General features: G+C 36.1%; 1 protein-coding gene across 3 annotated transcripts in view; it reads left to right on the forward strand.

Moving 5' to 3' along the window:
* Positions 1-665: 665 nt before the first annotated feature.
* cstf2 (cleavage stimulation factor, 3' pre-RNA, subunit 2) overlaps positions 666-22,301 on the forward strand; it is a 33,203-nt gene continuing 11,567 nt past the window's right edge. For 2 of the 3 annotated variants that reach the window (XM_028815899.2, XM_051935072.1), the window contains exons 1-9: positions 666-777; positions 1,464-1,542; positions 8,509-8,678; positions 11,277-11,413; positions 11,558-11,677; positions 11,861-11,980; positions 12,172-12,253; positions 15,179-15,253; positions 19,017-19,076. In XM_028815899.2, the coding sequence (XP_028671732.1) occupies positions 693-777; positions 1,464-1,542; positions 8,509-8,678; positions 11,277-11,413; positions 11,558-11,677; positions 11,861-11,980; positions 12,172-12,253; positions 15,179-15,253; positions 19,017-19,076 (928 nt within the window). In that variant the 5' untranslated portion in view covers positions 666-692. The remainder of the gene's footprint in view (positions 778-1,463; positions 1,543-8,508; positions 8,679-11,276; positions 11,414-11,557; positions 11,678-11,860; positions 11,981-12,171; positions 12,254-15,178; positions 15,254-19,016; positions 19,077-22,301) is intronic. The other variant, XM_028815900.2, reaches the window with a different exon arrangement.

Consider the following 22,301-nt stretch of genomic DNA (forward strand, 5'->3'; position numbering starts at 1 on the left):
AAATGTTTTAAAAATTATAATTTGTGAATTTCCCATTGGGATTAATAAAGTATCTATCTATCTATCTATCTATCTATCTATCTATCTATCTATCTATCTATCTATCTATCTATCTATCTATCTATCTATCTATCTATCTAATGTTTGATTTGTACAAAGGAACACATCTTTTAGCATTTAAATTCAATACACGTTTACTATAATGTAAAGCCCCCTTTCACGCAGACTCCACAAACCAACTTAGACGGGGTGAATTAAAGGGTGACAGCGTAAGAATGTCACAATTTTGCTTGTTTGTCAAAGGTTTTCTTTTAGATAGAGTACTTGTACTTGTTTTTAGGTAATATTATGTTGATAGTCTTTTCTTACATGATCCTATCAACCGTAACACTTACGGTACATTCAGGATCATGTTACTATTGCAACTTTAGAGAAAATATAACTAAATTTTACAGTTTACATTCACACATTTACGGAAATAACATGCGTTTGCGTTGAGATACATAGGAAGCAGCCCTGAGAGTCTATTAAAAACTACAATTCCCATTACACTCCAAAAATCGTCAATGAATTCTCTCGCTCTCTTAAATGCGGAAGTGACGTCAAGCTTAGGCTCATACTCTACCCAATCGCCAGTTGCAATGTTCCGGGTTGTGAACCACGCTCCGGAAGTTTCTGTAGCTAGCAGAAACATGGCGAACGTAGCGGTTGCTGCAGCTGCGGCAGCGGCGGCGGGTAGGGATCCTGCTGTGGATAGATCTTTACGATCTGTTTTTGGTAAGTCCCATATTAACAAATGCTGTTGTGTAAATAAGCATGGGCATTGGTGTTTGAAATGTAGGCTGCTGAATTATTTGATCTTCTAGGAAGTATTTAAAGAATGACATCTGGACACTGTACACTACTAGACCATGAGTACATCTACAAAAATCCATAATGTAAACCAAGTAGATTAATCATGTTGTCTCCTCATTGTGTTGTTTATTTTTGTACAATGAATACATTTATTAGCCTCATCTTTGTGGTATTGCTTACCTCTTATGCCACAATTTTTATTTTTTTATTTGTTTTTTACTTATGAAAATTAATTGGTTACTTTGAGGTTGCTAATAATGATAACTGGATAACAGTATCAGCGTTAGTAAGGAGCTTAATCGCTTCTCTCTTTCCTCTGGCAAAATTTCATAACTGGACTTCGGAGGTGTTTACTGTCATGTTCATAGTCTTTAACATCGAATCTAAAGCATTTTAACACAAATATACCATTAGTTATACTTACATGAGACAAAAGTTGTTGGTTTTGAGTTTCAGGGTGCTTTTTTACTTAATTAAGCTAGTGCTAAAAATAGATGACAACGTTCCAAGCATCTTAGAATGTGACTTACACCTGAATGACTATTGTTTTTTCCCTTTGTCACTTTTGTATGTACAATTTGAATTTATTTTTATTTGTATTGTTTTAGTTGGGAATATTCCATATGAAGCAACAGAAGAGCAGCTGAAGGACATTTTTTCAGAAGTTGGCCTGGTGGTCAGTTTTAGGTACGAAACAGTATTAGAATTTGTCGACTTATCCCAGGATGTACTCAGGCGTCTAGAGTCATGTTGGTCCAATTTAGAGACACCAGGTCTTGTAAAATACTTATGTTTGTGAAAAATAATTTTGTTTCTGAAATTCAAAGAGAAAAGCCCTCTGGAGACAAGAAGAAAGTGTGTGTTCTTTTATCTTCAAATTTGGTGATCTAGAAGTAGTATAAAGCAGGTGTGCTTAACACTTGGCTAATTATGAACAGTTACATTCTGATGATATATTGAATTTCCATAAATAAGTATTATCGAAATGTATAATATTTATAGATTTTATTTTTTTTATCTAAGGAGACATTTTGAATTAGTATTATGTTTACCTAATAAGGCATATTTTGTTTTACAGGAACATCCTTCTACCTGTTTTCTAATGTTATTTTCCTTTATTACTTTTGCATTTAAAAAAAATTACAGATAGAATCCAATTTTCCACATTACAAGTGTTTTAATTTTTCCTTTTTTCATGTATATTTTTTATTCCTGCTCATTTGTCAAGATATATAATACGTTGTTTTTTTTTTATTGCGGTAAACTCAGTTATTTGGAATAGATGGACCTCATTACAAAGACATAAAGTGAAAGGTTGTATGGTACTACTTCCCGTGTTATTAGTTCATTACATTTATATAGGTATATACTTTTGAGGCATTGTAAGGAAGCAGAAAGTAAGTAAACACACTTGTTTTGCTAGCCATGGAAAGAAGCTCTTTCATGAACTCTTCTGTATATGCTTAGTATATGCTCATGCCATTACAAATTATAGGGGAATTACTAGTAATCCAGTGGTGTGTCAATTGCTAAATTATCAAATCAATGCAGGAGACAATTTATGGTTGAGTTGCTTCCAAGCAAAATTATAATGCAATCCAGCCATCCTTAGTTCACACCACAATCAGTTCATTGAAGTCATTTGGCATGTGAATCTTTTGGAGCGCTCTCTATTGACAGTATATGGATAATTCCATGTCAAATCATCACATTTTTGGATCTCATTGTTACAGGTTTCAACGAAACTTGGCATGCTGATAGGGTCATATACGTAACATGTGGAACTGAAATTCAACGTGTCTTGGATCAACATTAAGAGAGGTTTAATCTAAATAGTTTGAACTTATATTTTGGGCGGGGGGGGGGCTCGGGCGGGGGGGGGGGGGGGGGGGGGGGGTTAAGACTTCCACTGGCTATATCTCTGTACTTTGTATAAATACTAAACTGTCTCAAAATGATACTCAAATGTTGAGTCTAATTTAGTATGAAATATAAATATTGGAATGTAGTGTTGTTTGTGTACCTTATTGTGTATCATATTGATCTGTGTTTCTGTGTTGGGCTCTTTTTGGTCCCAGGCAACAATTTGAGAGGGAAATTTTAATTATGGAGTATCCATCCATCAGTATTTTTTTAACCTTCGATTTCCTATCTGTGTCTATGGATAAGCATATCACAGCATAAAACTGGACGAGGCCTTCACATAGAATATCTATGAACACCCTAGAGCTGTCCAATGAATGATTGCATTTGTAATGGTTTTTAAATTTTAGGAAAAATGTAGTTTTAAATGTAAAAACAGCTGAGCTGCATCAGCTGATGAACAACCGTAAGTAGCATTTTACGTTTCACATAATTACAGAATATTTATTGATTAAGATGAAATCTCAGGCAGCCCTTGGTGATATACAGATGTCCCACAGTGTAGAGGCAAAACTATTTTGAATTTAAAACTGGAGGTCAGACATTTGTGTTGATCCAGGCAGAGGGTTCATTCACTCCTCACATTTTCATATATTAAAACTAAAAACCACATGTGACAATCAGCAATAGTTGCAAAACCTCCACATTTGCTTTTGTGAGTTTCCCAGCCAGTGAAAGGATGGAGGAACATGTACAGTACATGTTTTTATTTATTTTTTCTTAACCAATAAAAATTAAGTTGCTGACAGTCATACATTTTTTAAGTTCGGAAGACTTTCCCACCTGGTCTTTATTATTCTTTAGCAGGTCTGTCCCACTTTTATTGTGAAAAGTTGTAGTGGAACCTACTTTGCAGCACTTGATCTAATTTATACCAAACAAACTGCCAACATATTTTTCTTTGGGATGAAGGATAAAATAGGAGAACCTGGAAACTTCATTTAGACAGTGTTCAGGCTGGGAATTAAAATGAGGCCCCATAGTTGCATACATCAGTTCAGTGCTGTAAAACTAAGATGAAAGGCACTGTATAAGATACATATTGATGATTCCTTTCAGTGGTATAATAAATTAATTTCAAATTCAATCCATCCATTTTTAAAATTGCTTAACTTCAGAAGTATAGGGGACTCTTTGCAACTTCCAGTTTTGGATGTGAAATCACCGTTTTACTCACTTGCAGACTGGTGGTATTCTTGCATTCCTCCTACAACTTCCCAAAGACTTGACAGATTACCCTAACACTCTTTAAATTGGCTCTGTATGAGTGAGTGTGAGTAATTGTTCCCTAGAAACAACTGGGTGCCTAGTCTCCCCAAGCAAAATAGTTTTTGTTGCACATAATAAAACCTCTATGATGTTTTGTTAAAGGTGTTGCAATTATTGTTAGACTGTATTATAACATTTTCAGACCTGCTTAATGTAATTCAAGGTTGCAGTGGTCTGAGGCCTATCTCGGCACTAATGAGTTTATTCACACAGGAATCTGTTTAAAATTGCCAATTAACATAAGCATATTTTAGTATGAAGTAAGAAAACCCACACAGATGCAGGGATTATGTGAAAGTTCCACTTGGGGAAAAAACAGTCTTTAAACTTTTGAACACAGAATATTGGAACCATGAGATGGCAGTGCAACCCATTATCGTTTACTTGTTTTGAAATTGACTTGATGGTGAGAGAATGTGTTATGGTCTCAGAATTGTTTTCTAAAGGGCTTCGCTTTTCTTATTACAAAAAGTTTCTGAGTTAGATTTTAATTCTTGTTGTTAATGAAAGATTTCGTGTAACTAGGAGGCTTTTCCATTGTGGATCTGTGCCTAGTGGAAACTGAGCTTTGTGTATCTTTCTGGAAATTAAAAATGCTTAGATGTTTTCTGCTTTACATTTGGCTTATATTTTTCATTTTCCACTTGCAGAGTATTGCTTTGTTTCAGATGCATCTTTGTGGTCCAAATTTGAATTATGCAAAAAAAAATAAATAAATAAAGATAGAGACAGAATGCAGCATAAATAATTTGTACTTTACCTGCATATTTTCTTTTAAACATAAAAATCATCATACATTTGAGGGCTGTGTAGCACTGTAGCCATCAATGTACTGAATTCAGTAGGTACAGTCTAGAATGTTCTCAGTCTATTTCAGGGTAGTGAGGGCCAGTGGCTATCCCATTTGGACTAGGCAAAAAGCTGAAAACAGGCCTGGACAGGACTTTAGTCCACCAAAAGGTTCACTCTCACACACTTGCACTATATTCATATACAGTGCATCCAGAAAGTATTCACAACGCATCACTTTTTCCACCTTTTGTTATGTTACAGCCTTATTCCAAAATTGATTAAATTCATTTTTTTCCTCAGAATTCTGCACACAACACCCCATAATGACAACGTGAAAAAAGTTTTTACTTGAGGTTTTTGGAAATATATTAAAAATAAATAAACTGAGAAATCACATGTACATAAGTATTCACAGCCTTTGCTCAGTACTTTGTCGATGCACCTTTGGCAGCAGTTACAACCTCAAGTCTTGTTGAATATGATGCCACAAACTTTGCACACCTATCCTTGGCCAGTTTTGCCCATTCCTCTTTGCAGCACCTCTCATGCTCCATCAGGTTGGATGGGAAGCGTCGGAGCACAGCCATTTTAAGATCCATCCAGAGATGTTCAATCGTATTGAAGTCTGGGCTCTGGCTGGGCCACTCAAGGACATTCACAGAGTTGTCCTGAAGCCACTCCTTTGATATCTTGGCTGTGTGCTTAGGGTCGTTGTCCTGCTGAAAGATGAACCGTTGCCCCAGTCTGAGGTCAAGAGCGCTCTGGAGCAGGTTTTCATCCAGGATGTCTCTGTACATTGCTGCAGTCATCTTTCCCTTTATCCTGACTAGTCTCCCAGTTCCTGCCGCTGAAAAACATCCCCACAGCATGATGCTGCCACCACCATGCTTCACTTTAGGGATGGTGCCAGGTTTCCTCCAAACGTGACGCCTGGCATTCACACCAAAGAGTTTGATCTTTGTCTCATCAGACCAGAGAATTTTCTTTCTCATGGTCTGAGTGTCCTTCAGGTGCCTTTTGGCAAACTCCAGGCGGGCTGCCATGTGCCTTTTACTAAGGAGTGGCTTCCGTCTGGCCACTCTACCATACAGGCCTGATTGGTGGATTGCTGCAGAGATGGTTGCCCTTCTGGAAGGTTCTTCTCCCTCCACAGAGGACTTCTGGAGCTCTGACAGAGTGACCATCGGGTTTTTGGTCACCTCCCTGACTAAGGCCCTTCTCCCCCGATCGTTCAGTTTAGATGGCCGGCCAGCTCTAGGAAGAGTCCTGGTGGTTTCGAACTTCTTCCACTTACGGATTATGATGGCCACTGTGCTCATTGGGACCTTCAAAGCAGCAGAAATTTTTCTGTAACTTTCCCCAGATATGTGCCTCGAGACATCCTGTCTCGGAGGTCTACAGACAATTTCTTTAACTTCATGCTTGGTTTGTGCTCTGACATGAACTGTCAACTGTGGGACCTTATATAGACAGGTGTGTGCCTTTCCAAATCCTGTCCAATCAACCGAATTTACCACAGGTAGACTCCAATTAAGCTGCAGAAACATCTCCAGGATGATCAGGGGAAACAGGATGCACCTGAGCTCAATTTCGAGCTTCACGGCAAAGGCTGTGAATACTTGCGTACATGTGCTTTCTCAATTTTTTTATTTTTAATAAATTTGCAAAAACCTCAAGTAAACTGTTTTCACGTTGTCATAATGGGGTGTTGTGTGTAGAATTCTGAGGAAAAAAATGAATTAAATCCATTTTGGAATAAGGCTGTAACATAACAAAATGTGGAAAAAGTGATGCGCTGTGAATACTTTCCGGATGCACTGTACATTGTCAATTTGCAAGTGCCAAAAAACAATATAATTAATTCATCCTGTACTTGAGCATGTCCTGCCATAGTAATTTTCATTAAAATGGGACTTGAAAAGCTATTTAGTTTTGACAAATATTAGGGAATAACAGACGTGAAAGGCAGACATTATTTCAGAGAGTGACTATTATGAATATATGGTAATGTGGCACTTTGTTGGTAAATTATAGGGTGACTAGATTTTCAAAGTCCCAGATCAGGATACTTGTATAGCATATATGCCCACGAATAAAACCCATTCTCATAATGCTTACTTTGTCTCATCATCACCTCAAAGGGATCAGGGCATGGGGAAATACAAAACACTTTCACAAATGAACACATAGGATTCTGAACAGTGCTTGAATCATAAACAAATAAATGCTGGTGCTCTGTTTTTTGTGTTTGTTTCACCTTTCAATTCTGTGTAAATATAACACAAGTTGTTAATTAAGTGGGGTTCCCTCTTAGGGTTTTATGCACACTTTTGTAAATATATTATGACTATATTTGTTTCGGTAAACCAATGTGTTTTGCGACACTTGAAAACATTATTACATTGGCAACCTCTTAAAATTCTGACATTTTGGTATTCTTCAGTTATTTATTGGGACACACAACCTGAAATCAAGTCTGTCATCAGGTCATCCTAGCAAATTATAGTGTTAATGAAACAGTCACTACAGGGTACTTCATTCATATCTAGATACCATTTCCCTTGCTTATATTTTAGAATTTTAAGGTTAGGAAGATAATTTAAGTTACTGTGGTCTTCAACCTTTTTGACAAATTGACAGTTTTTAGTTAGATATCTCTTTATGGACCAGTGGGGTTTGATATTCCCTGGAGTTTTCAGCACCCTGATCAACTAGCAATAGATAGAAAAGTGGGTTGCATCCAGGTTTGCTAGTAATGGAGCTCCGTGGACCAGTGACAGTTCATAGCCAGCTTGTTGCAGACTGGCAGTAGCAGTTTTAATATACTTGCCATGCCTGCCTTTTCGCGGACCAACACAAAATGTCTGTATACTAATGCCCATATATGGGAAACACTGGCTTGTAAAGCATTACAAGGAGTTAAGTGGAGGTATGCTGGTTTTCTTCCATTTGCGCTCGGGCTGAAGGGAAGACTTCATAAAGCATAAACAACTTCCTGATGGAAACATTTCCGTCCACTCCCAGCTGATTTACAGATGTCATATTGATCTTCCAGACACCCACACAAGCAAGCAGTGATGGCGAGTAATTTTCTACTCGCATACATAGTCTACCAGTGTTTCATAAACTTGTACTGAGGATCTGTTCACCGTCAGTAGCATCTGTCAGAGATGAAAAAGAGGAAAATATGCAAGTTGGAGTACCCACGATCAAGGTGTAAAATTGAAAAAAGTACACAAATTTATTGTTTAAATTGAACAAGACGTTTTGAATTGAGCAAGATTTTCAAATTTCAAAACTTTGTACAGGGCAATCTATACAAATTTCAATTTCTTGAAAAATTAATGTGTGACATTTCAGCAGAATTGGTCCACTGGGGGCCATGTTATTTCATGCAGATAGACAGAAGGACACGGGCTATTGCAATAGGTGCTTTATATGCAAATGCAAATAAAAAATCCCTCTCAGAGGCGGTTGTAGAACTGTATATGGATGTTCTTTTGAAATGAAATAGTCCTGTGTTTTCAGTCTAATAACTGAATAAAGTAAAAGATATAATGTGCCTTGTCATGCATAAAAAAGTTTAATCCATTGTGTGGAACATCATTTTTACTGTTAAAAGTTTTTAAAGCAATGTATTCATGTTTGTTTTCCATATGCTTTTTCTAGGTTGGTATATGACAGAGAAACAGGTAAACCTAAAGGATATGGGTTCTGTGAATATCAAGACCAAGAGACAGCACTCAGTGCAATGCGCAACTTGAATGGTCGAGAATTCAGTGGTAGAGCTCTACGAGTGGACAATGCCGCCAGTGAGAAAAACAAAGAAGAGTTAAAGAGTAAGTTGTTTTTTTCCTGTTGGTAATAGTTGTCTTTACATAACTCAAAATTCTCATCGACTTTGTGCTTTATTAATGAGTTAAATTACAAGTTTATAAATCTTCAGGTTACTGGACTTTCATTCCCACATTCTTAAAGTAAAAGTTCACCTGATAGAGTTAAGGTAAAAAACAAAATGATTTGTTACTATTTGTGCAATTTAAGGGAAATATCAGTTTCATAATCAAGTTTAATAGATTTATTGTGCTGCAGAGGTCCTATATTGCAGTATACACTAAACCCATGATACAAGGCATTGTTGTGTGAATTACTGTAACATGGAGACAAAAGTTAAAAAAAAATAAAATAAAAAATGTTGAAGCAATAACTTTCGAGGCTGAGTGATCTTCAGGTTGAGGTGGAGGGGTTAAGTTGTAACCAATCTCAGGTCAATTTTGTTCTATGTGACATTTCCATTGCTTTCACATGTTTGTCAGAGTTTTCCCTGAGCACTTTGGATCCCTCTCACAACTCATATGATATGAATATATAGGTTGACTGGTAACTCCAGATTGGCATGGTATTTGCATAAGTGTGCCACACAGTAGACTGAAACCATAACCAGGACTAGTTTCACCATTATGCCTGATACTTTTTCAAAATAATCTGGCTCCGTGGTAATTTGGAATTGAAATTGCACATTCAGACAACATATTGTGGTTCTGTTTTAGGATGATTCATAAAATTTTTTTAGTATTCTCTAGAGTTTACCTAATAAAAAAGTCTTTGATTCATGTATGCATGTATATCTACATAATTGGATTTCTTTAGTGGTAATTACACACTAGTAAGTAGAGATTAATACTGTAATTAATAAGGAGCAATTCTAAAGTGTTAAGAATTTTTTTTATAAGTACCTTTATTAGCAGATCTCCGAGATCTGTAGATAAACGATATCTAGTGTTAGATAATGATAGTGTGCTATGTATATACAGTGCATCCGGAAAGTATTCACAGCGCATTCACTTTTTCCACATTTTGTTATGTTACAGCCTTATTCCAAAATGGATTCAATTCATTTTTTTCCTCAGAATTCTGCACACAACACCCCATAATGACAACGTGAAAAAAGTTTACTTGAGGTTTTTGCAAATTTATTAAAAATAAAAAAAACGAGAAATCACATGTACATAAGTATTCACAGCCTTTGCTCAATACTTTGTCGATGCACCTTTGGCAGCAATTACAGCCTCAAGTCTTCGGTGCACAGCCATTTGAAGATCTCTCCAGAGATGTTCAATCGGATTCAAGTCTGGGCTCTGGCTGGGCCACTCAAGGACATTCACAGAGTTGTCCTGAAGCCACTCCTTTGATATCTTGGCTGTTGAAGCCACTCCTTTGATATCTTGGCTGTGTGCTTAGGGTCGTTGTCCTGCTGAAAGATGAACCGTCGCCCCAGTCTGAGGTCAAGAGCCCTCTGGAGCAAGTTTTCATCCAGGATGTCTCTGTACATTGCTGCAGTCATCTTTCCCTTTATCCTGACTACTCTCCCAGTTCCTGCCGCTGAAAAACATCCCTACAGCATGATGCTGCCACCACCATGCTTCACTGTAGGGATGGTGCCAGGTTTCCTCCAAATGTGACGCCTGGCATTCACGCCAAAGAGTTCAGTCTTTGTCTCATCAGACCAGAGAATTTTCTTTCTCAAGGTCTGAGAGTCCTTCAGGTGCCTTTTGGCAAACTCCAGGCAGGCTGCCATGTGCCTTTTACTAAGGAGTGGCTTCCGTCTGGCCACTCTACCATACAGGCCTGATTGGTGGATTGCTGCAGAGATGGTTGTCCTTCTGGAAGGTTCTCCTCTCTCCACAGAGGACCTCTGGAGCTCTGACAGAGTGACCATCGGGTTCTTGGTCACCTCCCTGACTAAGGCCCTTCTCCCCCGATCGCTCAGATTAGATGGCCAGCCAGCTCTAGGAAGAGTTCTGGTGGTTTCGAACTTCTTCCACTTACGGATGATGGACGCCACTGTGCTCATTGGGACCTTCAAAGCAGCAGAAATTTTTCTGTAACCTTCCCCAGATTTGTGCCTCGAGAAAATCCTGTCTCGGAGGTCTACAGACAATTCCTTTGACTTCATGCTTGGTTTGTGCTCTGACATGAACTGTCAACTGTGGGACCTTATATAGACAGTTGTGTGCCTTTCCAAATCATGTCCAACCAACTGAATTTACAACAGGTGGACTCCAAGTAAGCTGCAGAAACATCTCAAGGATGATCAGGGGAAACAGGATGCACCTGAGCTCAATTTCGAGCTTCATGGCAAAGGCTGTGAATACTTATGTACATGTGTTTTCTCAATTTTTTTATTTTTAATAAATTTGCAAAAATATCAAGTAAACTTTTTTCACTTTGTCATTATGGGGTGTTGTGTGTAGAATTCTGAGGAAAAAAATGAATTGAATCCATTTTGGAATAAGGCTGTAACATAACAAAATGTGGAAAAAGTGATGCGCTGTGAATACTTTCCGGATGCACTGTAAATGATACTTAGAGTTAGATACAATACTGTGTTATGATGCTGGATGGCATAAATAATACTGCTATTCATTTCTGTCCAGGTTTGGGAACTGGTGCACCGGTTATCGAGTCACCATATGGGGAGCCTTGTCAACCTGAAGAAGCTCCAGAGTCGATAAGTCGTGCTGTCGCCAGCTTGCCACCGGAGCAAATGTTTGAACTTATGAAGCAAATGAAGGTGTCTTTTTTTGCACATGAATTACATCCAATGATAGAGAAAGTGGTCTATATTTAACACCCTTTTTGTGTAGTTTGTCTTTCAGTTTGATTTACTTTATAGTAGAGGAGATACGCTAATTATGGTTTGCTATTTTTTAAACAGCTGTGTGTTCAGAATAGCCCCCAAGAAGCTAGGAATATGCTCCTTCAGAATCCACAACTAGCATATGCCTTGCTGCAAGCGCAGGTGGTCATGAGGATTGTCGATCCTGAAATCGCTCTGGTATGGGCAATGGCTAACGTGTCATTATTAAGACTTTTTTTAATTAGTTCTTTTCAGTTTAAGAATTGAGTAGTTTGAAATAGTGTAAATTTCCAATGTTCTCCTTTCTGTAGAAGTTGAATTGTTGTTGTTTTTTTTTCTCTTGGTCAGGAACAAGTGTTAATGTTAGTATTTCTTTCTTAGAAAATGCTTCATTGCCAAACAAACATTCAGCCCCTGATTCCTAATGCTCAGACTGTAACTGTTCCAGGACCGCAACCTCTCACTCAGCCAAATCCTCCTGTGTCACAGGCTCAGCCAATGGTATGAAATACTGATGAAACATCCACAATTGTTTACTGTATACTTAATTGAAATAAAGTGATAATTGTGTTAAATACATTTCTTGTTTAAAATATAGTGCTGCTTTGGTTAATTTATATGCATTTACTACATTGAAGTTTTGTTTAATATATTGAGCGACCTTTGTTATCTGTATCTCTTTATTTTAACAGGCTGGAATGCACATGAATGGTGCCCCTCAAATGATACAACCTCCACAGATGGTTGCAGGACCAGTCCCTGTTGGGCCAGGAGGTAGGATTAGAAACTAATATTCAGATGTATTCAGCAGAATGATCTCTACTCATCTATTTTCTTGTCTGTAGGTCCTTTTCCAGTGAAATTTGCCATAATTAAAAAAAAAAAAAAAAAAAAGTTAAAGTTAAAAGGATGCAATAGGATGCATTGAACGAGAGTATTCCTAAATGAAATCATCAAAAAATCCTTAGGTATTCTTAAAAAAAAAAACAAAAAAAAAAACCATTGTGAGACTCAATAGTAATCATTTTAAACACCAAGCTTATAGGCTTTTAAAGTTAGCACATACTAAAGTTGTATTTTTAGAAAGTGGTATGTGGTTTAATTGTTTGGTACCTTTTTCAGTTATCATTACTCTTGTCTTTTGTTTTTTGTTGTGCTTTCCGTGTTTGTCAAAAACCGCAAAGGTTGTTCTTGCTTTGCTTGTGAATAGCATTATTTGCACACTGGAATCCAGAATAAATTAATATATTTTATCTCTCACTACTAAGATCCCTTTGCTACTGTCTATTTTATAAAAGCATCCAGCATATTACCAAATGCTAAAATATTGTTTCTGTATCTTGGTGGTTAAGTAAATGTATAAACATAATAAAAACCTATGTATGAGTTTACTTCACAGGTTGGCAGTCTTGCCTGGTATTGAAATATACAATACTGTATTAAAAAATGTAAGATTATTTCTCTTGGTTTCTGATTAGGATTGCATGTCACATCTATTTAATTTTTATTCTTACTTTAATTGTTAGAAAATATAAAGGAAAAATGTCCAAACAAAATTTATTCACAATCTCTTAGGTTTGATTAAATATATAAATAAGGCCAGACAAGGATTCACAAATAATTGTTGAAAATAATTTTGGATTAAGTACATTATTAGGGCAAAATGAATGAGTAATTTTATTGGTCACTTTAACTTAGAATTATATTAGTGAGTGTGCTCTTTGATGTACTAAGACCAGTGCTGCTGGAATGACTCCTGAACAGGATAAACAGGTTTGAAAATGGCAGGATGGTAAAAGGTTGGATAATGGATGGATGGGTAGTCCAAAAAGAGAACATAACAAAATAGGAAAATATAAAACACATACTGAATGAAAATACATAATTGAAAAGTTAATTACATATGTTGAAACATTTAAACATGCTTTAGATATTGATTCACAATACAGAGGAACCTCGGTTCACGAACGTCTCGGTACACGTACAAATCGGTTTACGACCAAAAAGTTCGCCAAACTTTTGCCTCGGTTCACGACCACACATTCGGTATACGAACAAGCCAGGTTCCCTTTCGGTTTGTACATGTTCAGTCTCTCCCTGTGCATTTCCTGTGCAGCAAGCAAGAGAGAGAGTGAGAGAGCGCGACACACACACACACACACACACACAGGCAGCGCGAGAGAGACAGACGTACACACACACAGGCAGCTCGAGAGAGAGAGCCACGCACACACACAGGCAGCGCGAGAGAGAGACAAATGTGCACACACACAGGAGCGCGCGTGAGAGAGGCGTGCACACACACACACACACACAGACAGGAGCGCACTAGAGAGACACACAGGTGCTCCAGGCTCGCAAAAGAGGCACGCACGCACACACACACACACACACACACACACACACACGAGAGAGGGACACATAAGGTAGAGAAGGCTTGTTTTTGTTTTCAGTTCTGTTTACAGTGATCGGTTCGTAACATTGTTGCAATGTTACTTTTGTTGGTGGTTTATTAAATTACGGATTTTTCAAATGTTCATTTTTTTTCCCCTGTGCTTAAAACTCATTAAAAAAGTGTTTTTAGCAAGCGGTTCCTAGCACTATAGCGCAAACTCTTGCAGTGTTAGTTTTCTCTGTTGTTCAAGGTTTTCTCGGTGTTATTCAATGTTTTTACATTTAGTTTACTATTACGCGGTGCATTCTATGGTATAATTAACTATATTTGTGCTTAAAAATTAAAAAAAAAAATATTTACATGCACTTTGTACGGACTGGAACGGATTAATTGTATTTACATACAATCCTATGGGGGAAATTGCTTCAGCTCACGACCAAATCGGTTTACGACCAGAGTTTTGGAACGAATTATGGTCGTGAACCGAGGTTCCACTGTATTTTTCTTAAAATCCTGAATTGTTTCGTATTCTTATATTCTTGCAAGAACGTCTAAATGCAGCAATAATTAGATATTAATATTTTAGATAACTTTCTTATTTTAGAAGTACTATTGTTTTTCAGGTGTTAAAATGAGATTTCAGTGCATGTATTTTAATTGATAACTTTTGATCACTGTAGACTGTCAAAGTATATCAGTTTGAAACAGTTTTTCTATGTGGACTTAGCTTTTCAAGGAACCTACAGTACATATGCACTTTTTGTTTAGATAAGTATGAGAAAATTAAGTTGTAAAATATACAACAAAAATGCTTTGGGTAGTGCTCACCAAATTAGGTGTTGTTCAAAATAATCTCTATGCAAACTATTCTTTTATATGATTAATTTGTTTTAGTTATAAATGCTAATAAAACACTACAGTTTTGTTAGCCTTTGAAACACTATAGTCCATTAATGCAGAACATGTTTTAAAAACAGCTTTAACATATTTCCCTCCCCATGTTTGTACCTTAATTGTACTATAATTGAACATTAAACATTTTTATATACATTATTATACATTAATTTTATTAGTAATTAGCAAGGTAAAGTCTTTTTCATTCCTGAGAGTTTTGGCTGGTACAGTTTAGTTTCCCTTTGCTAAAAATTAATCCAAATACCTATTGCATTGACAACTCCCCAAATAGAAGTTTATTTGCCAAATTCAAATATTTTTTCTGTACTTTCTGTATGTAACTAATTCATCATTATTAATATTTATGCATTTAGGGCGCCTGTAGTTAATGCTGCCCTTTTCTCTTATAGATATGTGTTTTGAAGGTGCTATGCAACCACAGATTGTTATTCCTCAAGGAACAATACCTATGGACAGAGGGCAAGGTAAAGTTTCTTCTGTTGTAAAACCATGTATTTGTATGTATACTTATAAAATAACAGAAAGTACATCAGAAATTTTAATCTGCCATACTTTAGCAGTTGAAAATGAAAGGTAACAATGAAGCATATTAGATAGTTGATATAACTGATTCATGCATTACCATTGAGTCAAATTGTTTTATTTTTTGATAGTTTTAAATTATCCTTTTCTACAGCACAATTTTGAATTAAGAACATATTTCAAATTAAAGGCACTGTGCTTCACTTCTGGTTTGTTTCTTTTGTATAGTCTTGCAGACCAACTTGTATGAATGAGAGAATACTGTAGTTGAAATAATGGAAAGGAAGGACTTGCACACTTTTTCCTGCAGCTTGTAGCAACTGTTTAGTGACATTTTATTCCTCACCTGCTTCATATTTTGAAGTATACAAATGTGTTAGAGTCAAGTGGAAATTACATGCATCATTTCCATTTTTTCACTTCTTATTTTACTATAAATGAAAAGTGTTTAATCCATTTTTAATTTAAAATTTAGCATGTATTTGCTTTTTTTACCAAACCAATAACCATGCTGATGTGTAGAGAAACCTGGGACACGTGCTTTTGGATATCATGACACTAGTCCAGTGCATTCACTCCACAGACAAGCTGCACCTTGGAATAAATTAAGTTAATTTAGTAGAATCAATAATGGTCATACTGTTGCAGATAAAATGTGAAGCAAAACAGTTAATGCTTTCAGCCAAGCTGAAAAAATTGCATTATTTTAGATCATCCTTGATTGCAACATTTAGGTCATGTTCTATATGATTCACACTAGTATTCAATCAAAAAATCTGTTTAAAGTATGATGGTGTAAATTAGCTTAATCTCTTGCTTGAAAAATTCAACAATTCACATCATCTACAGTTAACAGCAACACAAGTGAAATAAAAAAAATATGTTTTTCCCGAAGATGTATTACACTCCTGGTGGTGTAACTGTCTTTCAGCAGTTCTTGGCATTTTGGACGCCATTGTTCTGCTTGTAGACAGAAAAAGACCAGAAAATTTGAACTTTTCTTCAGGGCTTGTCCTGAATTGCTTTTTCTTTCATTTGATTAATAAACCATCAGTCAAATACATTTAGTTGTAAAATGTAAAATTCACTCAATCATATATTAGTATTTAAATATTTATTTAAAGACAAAGTAAGTTCTAAGCATGTAACAGTTTACAATAGGACTGAAGTATTAATGCGTGCAGTGTAACCTTCGTTGTATTCTTTGTTCCAGATTAAGGTGTTACTCAGTCAAGTCATCTAGATATAACCTTTTAATTGGATATACAGTCCATGTTTTCCCCGGAATATACAGTGCCTTGCGGATTTATTTAGACAATAAAAAGGTTTTTAAATATATTTAGGTTGGACATGACAATAATCTATCCTGCTAAGCAAGTATAATTTTAAATATAAAATTGAGCTATTGCTCGTCAGCTGTTTTAAATTAACTTAAATATGCCTGTTGTACACATAGTCATACATTTTATATTCTGATCTTTGAAAGTCTTCACCTCGTGGGATTAATATAGTGTACCAAATACCAAAAAAAAAAATTTGTCTTAGTGCCTTCTGCTTTTATGCCTGTAATTTACCATTAAAATAAGTGTTTGTATCTGAGGAAGTCAGATGATGTAATAAAATGTATAGATAATGAAAAGGATGTCAAAGCATATCAGACTCTCTCTCTCTCTCTCTCTCTCTCTCTGAACACAATAATTAATGAAACATAGCTGCATCTGACTTCCAACACACTGCATAGAAATTAACAACTATCAATACTTGACTTGATTAAGGGAACTTGTGAGGGTAACCCCCGAATGGACAAAAATCATCTTGAACAGCCCACAGACTAAAGCAGCTATGGGTGTAGTAAAAGTGCCTCAGTCAGTTCTATCAGGAACACTTCATAACATTGGACTTTAAGAAAGTGATTCTAGAGTAAACACTTGACTGACCTCAAGTGTACCAGTCAAACTTCCCATTGTATTTTGATATGATTTTAAATAGTGATCCACAAGCACCTCACTTTAAATATAAATAACCTCAGTCACATTTGCCAAGAGTAATAGGCAAAAATCATTCCCAACAAATGTGACAGTCTGCTAAACACATAATTAAAAAGAGTTAAAGGTATAATTGCGGCAGCAGGAGAGTCAATCAGCTATTTGTATGTGGAGTTTAAATACATACACAAATGGTACAGTATATTTCAGTTTTAAGCTTTAAAATAGATTTTGAAAAATACCTTAAGTTTTATTATTTTATTAAGTAACACAATGATCATTTGAATTTATAAAAGGTCAACTATGTAAATATTTGAGCAAGCAATCGTTTAAAGTATTTTTTCATAATGTTTCGTATATAGTTAATACAAAATAATAAATATTTTTAGATGTGAGTAAAATGGCTAAACATATTTTCAAACCAAGTTGTCCTCATTATGCACTTTTCTGTTTATTAAACCCTATGGTAAATGCTAAAGACCATTAGAGCAAACTTCTATTTAAGAACCATCCTAAAAAAAATTCTTTCATTTACAGTAATACCTCAGTTAACAAAGGACATACATTCTGGGCTTTTAGTTTTTATAAGAAACTTGTTGTTGAACATAGATTTAACATAGGAGGAATATGGATATGTACTGTAATGAAATGGAAAGGGGAGCCTGGGTGGTCTGCAGGTGTGTCAAGGCTAATACCATCTTCCATCCTCTGCCATGGCCACTAGCCACTCCATTCATGTGGATTCACATGCTATCATCTCCTTATACACGTCCTGCACATTCATGCCGCCAGTTCCACTTCGCACCTCAGTTGGGCTCAGAAACAACACCATCTGCTTCATTTTTCACAACTCTGTGAGCTGATCATTCCGGGATCCCTAAGCAGACTCGTTGGTGGCCATGCCACAGGTCTGTTGGACTTAAGCAGCAGAAAAGCATTTCCAGACTTGCAGACCAGTGCACTATATCCACACCTTCTCTTCTATGCTCTGTACTGGCTACTTTATCATTGGATGCTAACCCTTGTGATTCTGCTATGTGGTGTTTCTGTAGTATGTGTGAAATAGCTAATCATTCAAGTGTAGTTCAACTGCACACACAATATCAACAACAATGCCTACTACAGCACTCTGTCAGACTGGTACTAGACTTGGTGCACTATATGCACCATAGTGTTTTATGTTGACTTCGTTATAAAGGAGCCTAATTCACTGGAGATCTATTAATAAGGTATTACTGTATTTTTAAAGAGGAACATTATTTTTTTCCCCAAAGAATAAACCATATAAGATATTTTAGTATCTGGCACTTAAATCCGTATACAGAATTTAGGTAATGTCAGTTTTAGTAAATTATACATTTAATGGATTGTATCAATTTATGATTTTATTTACATTTTCAGTTTTGGAAACTTGATTGCTTCATTGGTGTTTTATAAAGGGCACGGTGTAATGCTTTGTGCAGTGAATATTGTTTTTTATCCTATGTATTTAACAAATTTTTATTAAGTCGTCAGAATTACATTTTATTACTAGCCAAACATACTGTAATCTTCCTTAAGACATCCAAACTAAACATTTAAGAAATATTGCCTTTAATTGTTCTAACCTTAGTTTGAACGCTTAGAACCATGTGAACAAAATACCATTCCTCAGGCTAAGACTGCAGCTCGTAGTTGTTCATGTGTTTGTCTCCTGTGCTTTATTTCCTGCTGGCCCCAGGAAGTCTTCAGCACTCACCTGTAGGATCGACAGGGCAGGCTGCAATTGAACGGGCACAAGGTATTCACAGAACCGTGGTCTTTAAAGTTCAGGCTTATGTGCTTGGATTGTAAATTGAATGGTGCATGCATATGGTGTCAAGCAGCCTGTATTATACAGAAATAATGGACTAAGATGCTCAATATAGAGAAGTAAATTTCATTTCTCAGTTTACTGGGAATTTTTTTTATTTATTTATTTTATTTTTATTTAGTTACTGTTACAAAAATGACAAGTGCTTCTCTACTTTGCTTGGTATTAGTATACTCTGGAAGTATTTGGATTTTTAATATTTGTCAACCCTGTCGTTTATCTGTATACCTGTACTATTACTTACTTTTTAAATCAAGTTTGTTCATTTTGTTGATATACTATAACATAAAATGTAAGGCAGTGTTGTCTAATCATTGTCCTGGAGGACTTATGTGATTACAGGTTTCAGTCCATCAAGTTTTATAATCAATGAGTCATTGTACCTCTGACTAATCTACTAATTTTAATTAGTTGGTCTTTTGTCCTCTCATATTCTGCATTTGGAAAAGTGTACTGTGAGACTTTTACATTTAGAACAAATTTTTTTTTGTCAATGAAAAATAAGACATCCACCACCCCCCGCCCCCCTACATAGTACAAGTCAGTCAAGGAGGAGAGAAGGCACAGTTCCACACAGAAAAAAAACAAAAAACTATCTGGTCTTTAAGTAAAGCTCCCATCCAGGTGAGTCCAAAGTAGTTGTATATATGTTTGCCACTTAGATATATTTGAGGTGGTCGCACCATTAATTTGAGCAGTAGATGGGTCAAGAAGCATAAGATTGTATAAAGAGGTTTAACAGATGTTAAAGCATACAGGGTCAGGAGATTTCCATCTTTAAGCTAAGGGTTACTTTACAGTGATAGTGCACAAACAGAGTAATCCCTGCTGAAAAGTGGAAGTGAAGGAGCAGAAAGAGCCAAAAGAAGGAAAATGTGAGGAGTAAATGGGATATTATAGGAGAGGACAGAAGAAAACTGTGACACAGCCCGACAAAAGGCTGAATCTTTAGGACAAAGTAAAATAAGTACCTGAGGATTTAGAAGAATAAAAAAAGCAAAGATCATTAGACAGGTGCACAGCAAACCGTTTTGGGGGAGTGATATATAGGCGATGTACAAATTTGAATTGTTTATTCTGATAATTGGGATTTATATAGGCAAAAGTGATGTTCTTAAAAATTAGGTCCCTATCAAAAGGAGCAGACAGTGAGAGATCACTTTCTCAGACTAAAAGAAAGGGCAGGTGTAGAATGGACAGATTTTGTCTGAGTGGACAGAGAAATGAAAAACATAACAGGATGAGAGGAGAGTGGATAAGACAGAGGAATACTACAAGACCTGATAACAGAACAGAGTGGGAGATAAAAGAAAAAACAGGAGGGTAGAATAGAAAAGTCTTCAAAAATATCACCCAGAGTAATGATGTGATGCTCTGCCCAGATCAGGAATGAGACATAAATGGAAACTTGGGTTGTTAAAAATGGTGGCATGTAAACTAACATTTAGAAATACTCTCTTATGCAATTTTCTATTAGGCCATTTTTTCTATGAAGTTTGTTCCCATAATTTTAGCTCATTTAATGACAATTAACAGTGAATGAAGTAGACACCAGGGCAAACAATACTAAATGATGAAATGCTTGACACTAGAAATTTCATAACTGTTCTTGCTAAATTTTATTGAAAAGTTGCAAGAATGTTTGTATTTTGCGTGGGCATAATATAGTGTTTGTTTTTAAGAAATTTAATCATCTTGATTTTAATTCTGCTTTTCCAGGTGTTCTGGTTATTTAAGGCATTATTTTAACATGACTGTTCTAGTGGGTCTGTCATTGGATTACCTGCCTCCCTTCAGCATTGAGTGTTGTTTGCCCTGGTGTTCACGCCACCATGTTTTCATTAATACGGTAAAATTAAGGGAAAATTCAGCACAAAGCTGGATTACTATGAAACATGACAAAACAGAGTTAAAACTGTGGCAAAAATATTAATATTTATTTTTGTAGAAATGTAAATCTGACAGTGCTGGTCTTTTCTAAATGCAGAATTAAAAAAAAATGCTAGTTAATAAAACTGTGTTCAATTGGAGTTAAAATTTAATATGAAACTGGATAGAAGAGAAAGCTGCAGTCACATTGGATCTCCAGGATCAGCACTGGACTAGTGATGTAAGGTATGTCCCAAGGTGAACTATATTTGTGTACTGGGACTGATAGTTGCAGGCTGCTTGATTTTAGAGTGTCCTATAGCTGATCCAATGTTTTTAACTTATTTTTGAAACATTTGGAAATGTATTTGTCTTATGTCCTTTTTTTGTCTTTCCAACACATACAATACATTTATGTTAAAACTGTATACAAAATTATGGTACACAAAGAAGTTAATGAGAAAGCACAAAGATTTAATTCAATTTATGCAACACATTGGGTGCTTTTTGGTTGTGTTGTTTATATTTTTCCACAATTCCTTAAACATCTAAAGAAATTAATACAGTAATAACGTTTAATATTCCACACTGTTGTTTCATCACTATACATGCAGGATCTTGCAGGTTGTTGGGGATTATATTACACAAAAAACACAGTAACATAACAAACCTGTAGTCTAAGTGCTACTGTCTCTTCTGGAGGTTTAAGCCATATCTACAGAGTAAAGTGTCTAGTCCACTTACTTACCAAGAATGTATATCTTATAGTCCCTTCTTGTTTGCTCCTTCTATTTTCTCATCTTGTTCTAGCCTCTTATCTTTCTACCAGTTGCGTCCTTGCCTCTTTTTACTCCCCTGGCTCCATGATCAGTAACTTTTATAACTAGAAGAGGCTTTTAAGCTCTGGCTAGGAACTGCTTTTCTGGGAAGCTTAGTTATAATTTCTGCAGTCACAAATGATGTTGGGAACATCTTGTACCTTCCTACTCAAACTCCCAATAGCAGATCCAGATTTCCCTGAAGCTCTATACCTTCGTTCACTCTTAAGGGGCCTAGCTACACCCAAACCACATTTCCATTACTAAGAGGAGCAGAGAGCAATGCGTAACTTAATGGGTCTCCCTACTGCTATCTTTCAGCTTGAGGGACTTTGAATTTATTGCCTATTCTCCCCCGTTGTCTTCCCTCTATTTTTGCACCTTAGAAATAACATTTTGGCTCCTTTTAATATTTTGGAGGTGCACCACCCTTATAGGTAGTAGTATGGTGACACTTTGCAATGTT

Source organism: Erpetoichthys calabaricus, chromosome 12 (assembly GCF_900747795.2).
Source record: "Erpetoichthys calabaricus chromosome 12, fErpCal1.3, whole genome shotgun sequence".
NCBI lineage: Eukaryota > Metazoa > Chordata > Cladistia > Polypteriformes > Polypteridae > Erpetoichthys > Erpetoichthys calabaricus.